The sequence below is a fragment of the Typopeltis vanoorti genome, chromosome 4 (genome assembly GCF_054136105.1).
Source record: "Typopeltis vanoorti isolate ZY-2024b chromosome 4, IOZ_Tvanoo_1.0, whole genome shotgun sequence".
NCBI lineage: Eukaryota > Metazoa > Arthropoda > Arachnida > Uropygi > Thelyphonidae > Typopeltis > Typopeltis vanoorti.
In genome coordinates, this window is record NC_143552.1 from 108,371,537 (window position 1) to 108,383,120 (window position 11,584).

An 11,584-nucleotide genomic window follows, 5' to 3' on the forward strand; every position below is an offset into this window, starting at 1 on the left:
CTAAATGAGAAGAATGAAAATGTCGACGTATGTGAGAAGTGTTGGGATAGGCTGGAGCGTTTAGGAATGGAAGCTGACATTGGGACCGTAGCGGAAGAACTTCGGCGGGAGTTCATGAAAATGAAAAATGACCTTCATCCTGCATGAGGAATTGGAAGTGCTCAGTAAGGAGATACTGGAAGTTAAAACTGAGTTTAATGTGTTAAACAGAGAAATTAGGACTATAGAGATTACTTTAGCTGAAGTAACTAGAACAGGATTATGTATGGGTGAGTCTTTGGTGAATGATGCAGTAATAAATAGTATGGGAGTGATTGGGAGTCAACAAAATAAAACCACAAGTGGCCTAGAAGAAACGAGATGTTGTGAGAGTAGGGGGGTAAGTAATAGAGCATTGAGTGATGAAACTGGGAGAGTCATGCTGAATAGCGTAGAAAATGAGTCCATGAGTGATGCATGTGTGGACTTGAATGAAGTTAACAGTAGTAAGATATATGGTGATTCTATGACTAAGGGTATGAGGAGTGCTTGGCTGGTGGGACAATAGAAAGAGTGGCTTTAGCAATAAAGAGAGAGCACATAGCAGACAAGATGATAGTTATGGTGGGTACAAATGACCTGAGTGGTGGTATAAATCAGGTAGGAAAAGATTTAAGAACATTGTTAGATATTGTGAAGAGGAAAAGTGTCAATGGGAGGATAGTGTGTGTGCTGCCTCGTTTTGACAATTACGAGTTAAGTAGACGAACGATGATAATGAATGATATGATTGCAAGAATGTGCAAAAAAAGAGGTCTGGAATTTGTTGATGTTTGGAGTGTGTTTGAAGGAAAAAGACAGTTGTATGCTAGAGATGGACTGCATCTGAACATGGAAGGACATAAGTGATTGAAGAAGTTACTACTGTTTTCTGAACAAGTTGAAGAAATTGGGCAGGGAAACTAATATTGAAAAGGTTGAGTGTAAGAGAGAGAAACTTTAGCACTGATTGTATATTTATTGATCCTTATTCGCAGAATAAATTGCAGAAGAGAGGAGATAAAAATCAGCATGGGACTACTGAAATTAGTGACTTATATATCAGTTCTAAAGCTGGTACAATATCTAGAGGGAATCTGCAATTTTTGTATACCAATGCAAGAAGCATTCAAAATAAGAGAAAAGAATTCTTGGCATTAGTCAGTGCAATCTCACCAAAAGTTGTAGGCATTAGTGAAACTTGGTTGTCAGTAGAAGATGTGGTCACTGGAATTGAATGTGATGGGTACAGTATTTTCAGGGAGGATAGAGAAGATAGAACAGGGGGAGGATACTTTTGATGATAGCAGATGTGTTGCAGCCAAAGAAAGTAGTATATCAAGATGATAGATGTGAATGAATGAGAGTTCATTTGAGGCAGTCTGGTGTGAAATAGTGACCAGTGCAACCAAATATACAGTTGGATGCTGCTATAGGCCAGGGAGTACGAGGGGGAGATATTGAATTCATGCATCAGCAAATTAGTGCAATGAGTGCAGGTTTAGTGATTATTATGGGGGATTTTAATTATGGTGATATCGATTGGAAGGAGGAAATATCACGTAGCAAAAAGGAAATGGAGTTCATACATCTTCTACGAGATGATTACTTGAAACAGCACATAACTGAAGGGACATGTGGTGTGAGAGTGTTGGACCTTGTTATTGGTTCAGAGGTTATATGCATAAGTAAGGTATCCTTGTTACCTCCAATTGGTGAAAGCGATCATGTGGTATTGACTTGGGAGGTTGCAAAATCTGTGGATTTTTCTGTTAAGAAGGAATATGGAACTACAGTTAGGCAATTATAACAAGCTTCAGAGTAAGCTTGCAGCCATCCCATGGCAGAACATATTGCAGGGTAAAGATGTTAGCAGTGCATGGGATAAAATCAGCGGGTATCTGAGGAAAGTAATATCAGATTGTGCCTCCATGGTCAGGAAGTCAAACAAGCCGGGCATTAGATGGATGAGCAGTAGTATCAAGCTTCATCTGCAAAAAAAGAAAATGTTATGGAGAATTTACAAGGAGAAAGGCAATCAGTACACCCATGAGCAGTACAAGGCTCAAGCTAGGAAGGTTACCAGCATAGTAAGAAAAGCGAAATCAGATTATGAGAAGACCTTAACCAAAGAGATCAAGGGTAATCCCAAAGAGTTCTTCCGCTATGTGGCAAGTAAAAGGAAGAATGACTTCGGAAGGATAACTTTAGTGGGTGCTGATGGTATTGAGGTGACAAAATCAGATGTAATAGTCGAGTTACAGTGATCACTTTTCAAAAGTCTATCACCCAAGTGGGGATATCTCTGTACCTGAATGTTGAAAGTTTATTTTTCACTTGGTTAGAGTATAATAAAATTAGTTTAATCCTTTATCCAAGTGTGAGCAAACAAAGTTTGCGCCTGAAAGTATCTTCAGGACTGGGTTAAGGTGGTACAACACCAGGCCAACTCGTTGCAAAGGTGGAGCAAGCTACCAACACTCCTATCTCAGTATCTCCTATAATGCAAAACACATCTCCTTGCAGTTATGTCTAATGTTATGCATTAAGGGAAGGGCCACTACCCAGACTAGTTTCGACCTTTATTGAGGTCTCTTCAGTGGGTTCTTGCTCCACCTTTGCAACGAGTTGCCCTGGTGTTGTACCACCTTAACCCAGTCCTGAAGATACTTTTAGGCGCAAACTTTGTTTGCTCACACTTGGATAAAGGATTAAACTAATTTTATTATACTCTAACCAAGTGAAAAATAAACTTTCAACATCTTTCTCTAAATCCAGAGTAATTTATTAAAAAAGGGTGGCACACCATTTAGCAACTCCTGTAGGTGGAGATGACCTGCTAATGCTTCTGCCTGGTATCTCTACTTGGGCCTGGCTCCCACTGAAGAGACCTCAATAAAGGCCGAAACTAGTCTGGGTAGTGGCCCTTCCCTTAATGCTTAACATAAGACATAACCGCAAGGAGATGTGTTTTGCATTATAGGAGATACTGAGATAGGAGTGTAGGTAGCTTGCTCCACCTTTGCAACGAGTTGACCTGGTGTTGTACCACCTTAATCCAGTCCTGAAGATACTTTCAGGTGCAAACTTTGTTTGCTCACACTTGGATAAAGGATTAAACTAATTTTATTATCTCTGTACCTGTAGCAATAACTAATGTGAGAATTGAAGCTAAGAAATCAGAGGTATTTAATATTTAATATATTGCAAAATTTAAATGCAAACACTGCTGTAGGCTTAGATGGAATATCAGCTTGGGTGTTGTGTGAATGTGCAAATGATTGTCAACCCCTCTTACTTGGATATTTAATTTAAGTTTGAACTCTGGTATGGTCCCTAGGGAGTGGAAGTTAGGTAAAGTGGTTCCTTTGCATAAGGGTGGCTCTAAAACTGGGTAGTTAAATACAGACCAATCACCATCTCAGGAGTAGTGGTAAAAGTATTGGAAAAGTTGGTTAAAGACAAAATTCAAGAATGGGTGGATCAGGATATGATACTCTATAGAGGCCAACATGGTTTTGTTAAAGGTAGATCCTGCCTTAGCAATCTATTAACTTTTCATAATAGAATGACATCTGAGTTGGATATCTGAGAAGTACCACTGGCTACACAGTGGTACTTCTGGATTTTGCTAAGGCTTTTGACAGGATACCCCATGGAACCCTGTTACACAAATTGGAGCAGGTGGGAATGGATACTAAATTGGTGATATGGATAGGAGAATGGCTCAGGGAGAGATACCAGAAGGTGGTGTATGGAGGAGCCGAGTCCAGGATGAGGCAGGTGACCAGTGGTGTGCCTCAGGGCTCTGTGCTTGGGCCATTGTTGTTTAATTTGTATATAAATGATATAGGAAATGGCTTACAGGGAGATATTCAGTTGTTTGCTGATGATGCAAAGTTGGGTAGTGCAATAAAAAATCAATCTGATGTTGAAAGTTTGCAGGATGATTTAAATAAGCTGGTAGAATGGGCAAAAGATAATGGATGTCAGTTCAATGTGGTAAAGTGTAAAGTCATGCAGTTTGGGATTAAAAGATTACCAGCTGTGTACTACATTGATGGAACAGTACTCCAAGAGATTGATGAGGCTAATCTCTTGTGAACATTAAAATTCTTGTGAACCTTATAACCTTATATTAGATAGGGAGATGAAGTTCAGAGGACACATTGCTAAGGTGTCCAAGATTGCACATATGATTATTTGGTTGTTGAGGAACACACTGACATCCAGAGATAAAGAGATTATTATTCCCCTTTATAAAGCGTTGATACTTCCACATTTGGATTACTGTGCTCAGGTCTGGTCACCTGGATTCCTTGGAGATGAGGAGGCTGTGGAGAGGGTTCAGAGAAGAGTGACCAAGTTGGTGAGTGATGTAAAAAATGCTCCCTACATTGATAGATTAAGAGCTTGTGGATTGCAGAGGTTGGTTGGTAGGCGGAGAAGAGGGGATATGATAGAAACATTTAAATTACTGAAAGGTTTTTATAGGATTGATGCAGGGGAAATGTTTCAGCTGTGTGATGGTGATAGAAGAACAAGAGGTCATCCCTGGAAATTAAAGAAGAGTGTGGTTAACAAGGGTGTCAGAACAAGGTTTTTTCTGCCTGGAGCGTGGTGAATGAGTGGAATTCATTGCCTGTCTTAGTTGTGAGCTCTTCGTCTGTAAATGAATTCAAGAAGAGATATCACAGATATTGTTTTGCTAGTTTGGGTCTCCAGCAATGAGTCTACTGACTCCATGGAGATGCCCGTAATAATAATAATAATTATGAAAGTGTTGGAAAACTATTGGAAAAAAAAGGAAAAAAGTGTACAATTTTGACAAACAGAAATAAATCCATATGTGAATTACAAGTTATCAGAATATAGTAATATTCTTTATTTCTGCTACAATTGTTTGTTTTGTGAATTGTAAATGAAAACATTTCATCTTGGAAATCAGATATTAAAAAATAGGATGTATGGGTGTTCCGAAAGCATGTCTGGGGATGCCCAGATAATTTTTGTTAAAACGGGACTGTCTCCCATTCAAAACTGAATGGACAGGCACCCTAATCCTGGTCTACACTCACATTTAACTACATGAGTCAGTTTTCTGAATTCCGATTGGTTCTGAAACTTTGGCAGACAGACAGAACTGATAATGTCTTATGACAGGGTGGCAACTGAGAAAAACATTCAAAATGCATTTAAGTTTTTCTGGAATCAGTATAAAAAAAATCTATTATATTTACAGGTTTAATTTTGGAAAAATGTCAATGTTACTCCTCTAAGAAAATATTATGTTTATGACTATTTAGCCTATTTTTGTTTAGTTGTACCCCCTTTTTTATAATGTCATTGGCTTTTTACTCAATTTTTAGGGCATTACTGATGTCTATAAAATGAAGTTCCTAATAAAAATAGGCTAAATAGCCATAAAAATAATATCAGTTAGATATAATATCTTCTTTCTTATATCTCCAAGTTATAATAACCACTATTAATGGTTAAAATTTTGCATATTTCATCATTAGGTACAAAAATAAGCCATTTAAATGCCATCTATCAGTAATCTGCTTATTTCTATTTTATATCACCATAAAATATAAATAAATAAAATAAGTTACTGTTTTGAAAATAGCTGGTTACTTTGTATTATGCCTGAGCACTCTTTAATATTGTTATGATGCTTGCATCCTATCCTATTGTAGGATATCATACAATTTTTTCATTAGATAAAAATCAGTCCTAATCAATGAAACAGTTTTTAATGACCAGCATGCCCCAGGAGGCACAATAAGTGAGACAAAAATCTAAAAATATATATATATATTTATGATATAAACATGCCATATAATTGGCATTACTTAAAATAAAACTGGCAATTAAACTCCTCTTCTGATTTTTTCACTCCTCAACTACAAAGTCTCACTCATTGTGGACAGTCAGACAAGCATATTTTTCAAGTCCTATTTACATGCAGTTTAAAATTCTTGTGAACCTTATAACCTTATAATAGACATGTTTTGTCAAGCCTGTTATCATCTTATGTTGGTACATTAATTCATTTGCAAGTTTGAAATTGTCTGAATCAGTATATGCATGTGTGTAAGTTTCAATAAATGTTTAACATTTATTTTTATGGGAAGTTTGTCATGGAGTGAGAAACTTCATTTAATCAATGAAGCATCTTCATTTTCAAGTCCTATTTACATGCAGTTTAAAATTCTTGTGAACCTTATAACCTTATAATAGACATGTTTTGTCAAGCCTGTTATCATCTTATGTTGGTACATTAATTCATTTGCAAGTTTGAAATTGTCTGAATCAGTATATGCATGTGTGTAAGTTTCAATAAATGTTTAACATTTATTTTTATGGGAAGTTTGTCATGGAGTGAGAAACTTCATTTAATCAATGAAGCATCTTCATTTTCAAGTCCTATTTACATGCAGTTTAAAATTCTTGTGAACCTTATAACCTTATAATAGACATGTTTTGTCAAGCCTGTTATCATCTTATGTTGGTACATTAATTCATTTGCAAGTTTGAAATTGTCTGAATCAGTATATGCATGTGTGTAAGTTTCAATAAATGTTTAACATTTATTTTTATGGGAAGTTTGTCATGGAGTGAGAAACTTCATTTAATCAATGAAGCATCTTCATTTAATCAATGAAGCAAATGCAAACTATTCAATCTGAACATGTCACTTATACTTACTGTTGTTTCACATCTGCTTCATATATTTTGTTCATGGTGATATTATTTATTTGTTAAATTCTAATTTAGTGTGATTTACTTGGTATAGTGCTTTTTGATCCTCTGAGTATGCCAGTAAGTCTAAGCTTAGGTACATTAGGTAGGTAGTGAGGTACAAGAAGCATGCAAAATAGTTGAGTTATTGAGTGATCATTTTTCATATATCTCCACCTGGGTTGTACCATCCAAGTGGAGATATGCAGTGTTAGATGACATTGAATGGGGGTGCATAGGCACCAGGGGGGGAGCCCTCTTACTGTGTGTATGTATATATATATATATATGCCGGGGGGAGCCCCCTCCTAGTATGTATATATATATATGAACATTGGTTAGATTGGGGTCCCACAGTGAAGACGCTTTGACTCCATTAAATGCCCAAGAAAATAATAATATATGCTTTATTGATTCATTTATAAACAAATCCACACAAGACTGAAACTTAAGTAAGTGATTTTAATTATGATAATATAAATTGAAATAAAGAGATAGTATGTGTGATAAAGGAAATTAATTTCTGGTTTTTGAAGGATGACTACTTTAGGTGGTAGTAACAGAGAGTATGCAAGAATTGAGATTCTTGAATTCAATAATCTCATCAGAGAATTTTACTGTAAATGAGGCATAGAATCTCCCTTCCAACTGTGATGAGATGATCAGTAGGGGTTGTGTCCAACCATATCAGGATTTCTGTGATGAAAAGATATATATATATGTGTGTAACTAAAAGGCTAGTGATTATGAAAAGCTCAGGAGATAGTTTGGACAGAAAGAAGGCAAATGTCTCTTGAGCATTAATCAAGAACTATTTAACAGCAGAAGTGCTGACAGTATTCCTAAGGTAAGGGAGTTAAATAAAATAATAATGAAGAGATTAAGTATGCATTCTGGAAGAATTCAAAAACATTATTGGGATGGCATAAAGTGATTGGCAGTAATCAAGTGTATGAGAAGTATAAAGAGTAAGCCAGGAAGGACTTGTTTGGTAGGATAGAAGTTCAGTATAAGCAGCAATTAACCAATGAGGCAAAAAAAAAAGTGTTCACAGTGTTCTGATATATGACCAATGGAAAAAAGAATGGTCATAGAAGGATGATATTAGTTAGTGAAAATGGTAGAATGTAATCACTACAGAGGATATAGTTGAGATATTAAATGAACAGTTCATAAAGATATTCCATCCTTGTAAGTGTGACATATGAAGAATTGAGGTGCAATGTGAATGGAGCAGTAGAGGAGGGACAGAAGATCAGTAACTGTATGAGGAATTTACTTGATATACATAAGGCCGTAGGGCTTAAAGACTTATCACCATGCATTAAGGGAATGTGCTAGTTGGTTAACAGTAGCATTGACTTATTTGTTTAACAAGAGTCTTACAGTGGTGTGAGTCTCAAAAGAATGGAAAAAGGGCAAAATAGTTTTGCTTCATAAAGTAGGTGATAAGACTGAGGTTTTGAATTATAGTCCAGTCTTGGACTGTAATTCAAATCTAGAATTGCAGTTCAAGTGTTGCTCAGGGTAGCAAGAGCCATATTCCACAATTAAGTTGATAACTACAGCAGCATTCTCTGCAATGGATAGTATGAGTGTGCTAAGATTATGTTTTAGCAATATATGCATGTTTTACAACAAGGTGACAAATATTATGGACATATGCAATATGTCCTTATGCATATACAGGGGTATTTAGATTTACAGTGGCCATTAGTAGATAAGTTGGTAATTAAATTGGAGTTAATGATGTTTGATAATTGATTATGCACTGAATAGAAGACATCCAGTTCTATCTAATGCACATCAGTTATATAACTCTATTCATTCCAGTTCAATTACCATTATCTATTAACGGTCATCATAATCTAAATATGCATCCTCAATCAGGATGCATAGATACCTATTGAACTGTCAGATTTTTATGGAAAGACAAGGTATACTATAATATTAATTAAAAAAAACTTTAATTAATACTTCCTATATTTCGGTAATGTTACATTACCATCTTCAGGGAACATAAAAATAATGATATGTGCACGCAGGCACTGACACTAAACAAATATGGCTGAAGACAACAACTGAAGTCGGTCCTAGAATCCTAAAAGGTGCCTCCTAGTGGGCTAAATTGGGTAGTAGTCTTGGCTGTTGGGTTGATGTTCTAAGAATGTGAGCATCCCATATTTGGGGGAAGTCTCATGCATTCAAATTTGTTGAGGTTTGGGGGGTTTTTTAAAAAAAACTGACACCCTAAAAATCTGACAGTTATGTATCACCAAACGTATACGTTTATCCACAAGAATAGATACCTATTGCTGGTAATTAGTTTACGGAATTAACAACACAAATGAAGTATATTAATTAAAGGTAACTTTAATGAATCACTTCTATATTTCGGCAACGTCACATTGCCATCTTCAGGAACATAAAGATATGGTATGTACACTCAGGAACTAACACAAAGCAAATGAGGAAGAAAGCCAGAAACTAATATTGTTCCTAAAGTCCTAATGGTGCCCTCTTGCGGGTAGTCTTGGCAGTTGGGCTGAAGTTCTCATAATGAAAGTCTCCCAAATTTGGGGCAGTTTCATGCACCCAAATTTGTTGAGGTTAGGAACGTTTTTTAGAGCTGCTGAAGATTCTTTGAATAATCTTTCGTATTTAAACTTGCTGCGATGAATTATTTTTGTTTTCTTCCAACGAATTTTATGGTGGGTATCTAAGGTATGGTCTGCCAGCCCAGAGCAGCTGTACTGGTGAAACCGGATGTAGTCTTGGTGTTCTGAAATCCTGATATTTGTTGTTCTGCCTGTTTGGCCCAAGTAACTCATCAGGCAGTGACTGATGAGTTGCATGACAATGGGCCTCCCATAAGGAGTCTTTTGACTCCACAATATAATAATAATAATAATAATAATAATAATAATAATAAAATGTTCACTGCTTTTGGGAATGATCCTCTTATTTATTCTAAATGTTACTATAATTATAACTATAATAATAAATGTTACTATTATAATAAAAAATTATAATAAGAAATATTTAACATATAACTTTCTTTCAGCTACATTTTAATATATAATAATGCATGATATCCTTATAATCATATTATTGCATTCATTATGATAGAAATAAAGATTATTGATATTTTATGACACCACTTTTCCAAGCAGAAACTGAATTTTATATATATATATATATTGCAATACATGAATTTATTTTATTTTTTTGTTTTATCTTTTTCAGGAGGTGATTGGGGAATATACATTTCTAATCTTCACAGTTCTTCTAGCAATTTTCTGGCTGTTCACATACAGGAAGGTTCCAGAAACAAAAAACAAAACTGTGGAAGAAATTGCAGCAGTGTTTCGGCAAAAGTCTTATAGATAAATTACTTCCCTCGGACAGGTGCATTGAATGTAGCAATACATCTGAAATATCTTCTGGGATATCTATCTGCCTGTAATTATACATTGTCCAACGTTTCGAGTTATGAGTTATACAGGCAGAACAGTTTGTGATGCAATAAAGGGTCCTAAGATCTAAATAAAAAATTGAAGTGCTTGTACTGGAAAGCAAGATAACTAGCATTTAACTAAATCAAAATTTGATGTTATCTCTCAGTAGGTACTTTGTACTATATTTAAGAACCAAGATTATCGCTCTGTTTTGCTGAGCATATTTTTGTTAAACTATATCACTTATGTATAAAAGAAACCAAAATTTAATGAAATGTGGTACTGTATGTTAGTGGTAGGAAGAAGAAGAAGAAGATTTTAACATATTCCTTCAAACATGTAGCTGAATTTTTTTTTCTTGTTTATTATTTAAGAAGATAAATAATTATACAGAAGATTACCATTTCTTCATAATGCTCAACAGTTTTATTAAATACAAAACATTATATTGTCTTTTAACAGGATATTCAAGAAATCATTGATGTCTCTTGAAAGAAATACTGATGCTTATATCATTCAGATTCCATGACTGGTTATATGTAGTAAACATTTTGTAAAAAGTTCATTTGTGGTGTTTTAATAAGTGCATATTTCTGTGTACTTTCTGATATAGTTTTAATTGACATAGGTAAAAAAAAAAGGAGGAAAAAATATCTCATACTGTTTAACTTTGTATTTATCTTTTGTGGAATATGTAAATATATTAGTTGTCATAAGACAGCTCATCCCATCACATGCGTCTAAAGAGGCACTCAATTTAAATGTCATAGCATATATTTTAAACAACATTATTTTGTGTAGTTTTTATGAGAATGGGATTATACCCAATTTGTTTCATGTTTTTTAAGATTTTTGTCAGATTGTATGTTCAGTTATTGTCTAATCCTGTTTGAGTTGTCGTCCTTTGTTAGGCAAATAAATATTGTATTGTTAATATTGGGAGTACTTGATACCAAACAAAACTTCATAGCTTTTTAGAAGACAACATTACACAATTTCATTATCCAATAATAAGCTTGTTACCTTGAATTTTTCAATAACAAATCTTGATTTTATAGATGAGCATATCATAGCTTGAGAACAAAGATACCTGTTGTTTTTCAGAAAATTAGAAATTATTTCAAAAAATAAGAATTTTTTAATGGGTTTAATAAAGTAGTAGTAACAGAAATCTTCAAGCCTGTCAGATTATTAAAGTTTGCCTTACTAAAAGAGAATGTTTAATTTCTTTAAAAAAAAACTGCATGATTTTCTGAGAGTTATTTGCACTGTATAATATTTATTTATTTTTTATCCTATGGTTTAAATGACAAATCCTATAACACCTCATATCATGTTAACTAAATATAACAAAATTTTCACAT

At 34.7% G+C, this 11,584-nt stretch overlaps 1 protein-coding gene across 5 annotated transcripts in view; it reads left to right on the top strand.

Annotated features, from left to right (window-relative positions):
- The window catches only part of LOC150107595 (solute carrier family 2, facilitated glucose transporter member 1-like), a 274,124-nt gene extending 262,970 nt beyond the window's left edge, over positions 1–11,154 (top strand). For all 5 annotated transcript variants that reach the window (XM_090391411.1, XM_090391410.1, XM_090391412.1 and 2 more), the window contains one exon: positions 10,009–11,154. In XM_090391411.1, coding sequence (XP_090247537.1) covers positions 10,009–10,152 — 144 coding nt within the window. In that variant the 3' untranslated portion in view covers positions 10,153–11,154. The remainder of the gene's footprint in view (positions 1–10,008) is intronic.
- The last annotated feature ends 430 nt before the right edge of the window (positions 11,155–11,584 follow it).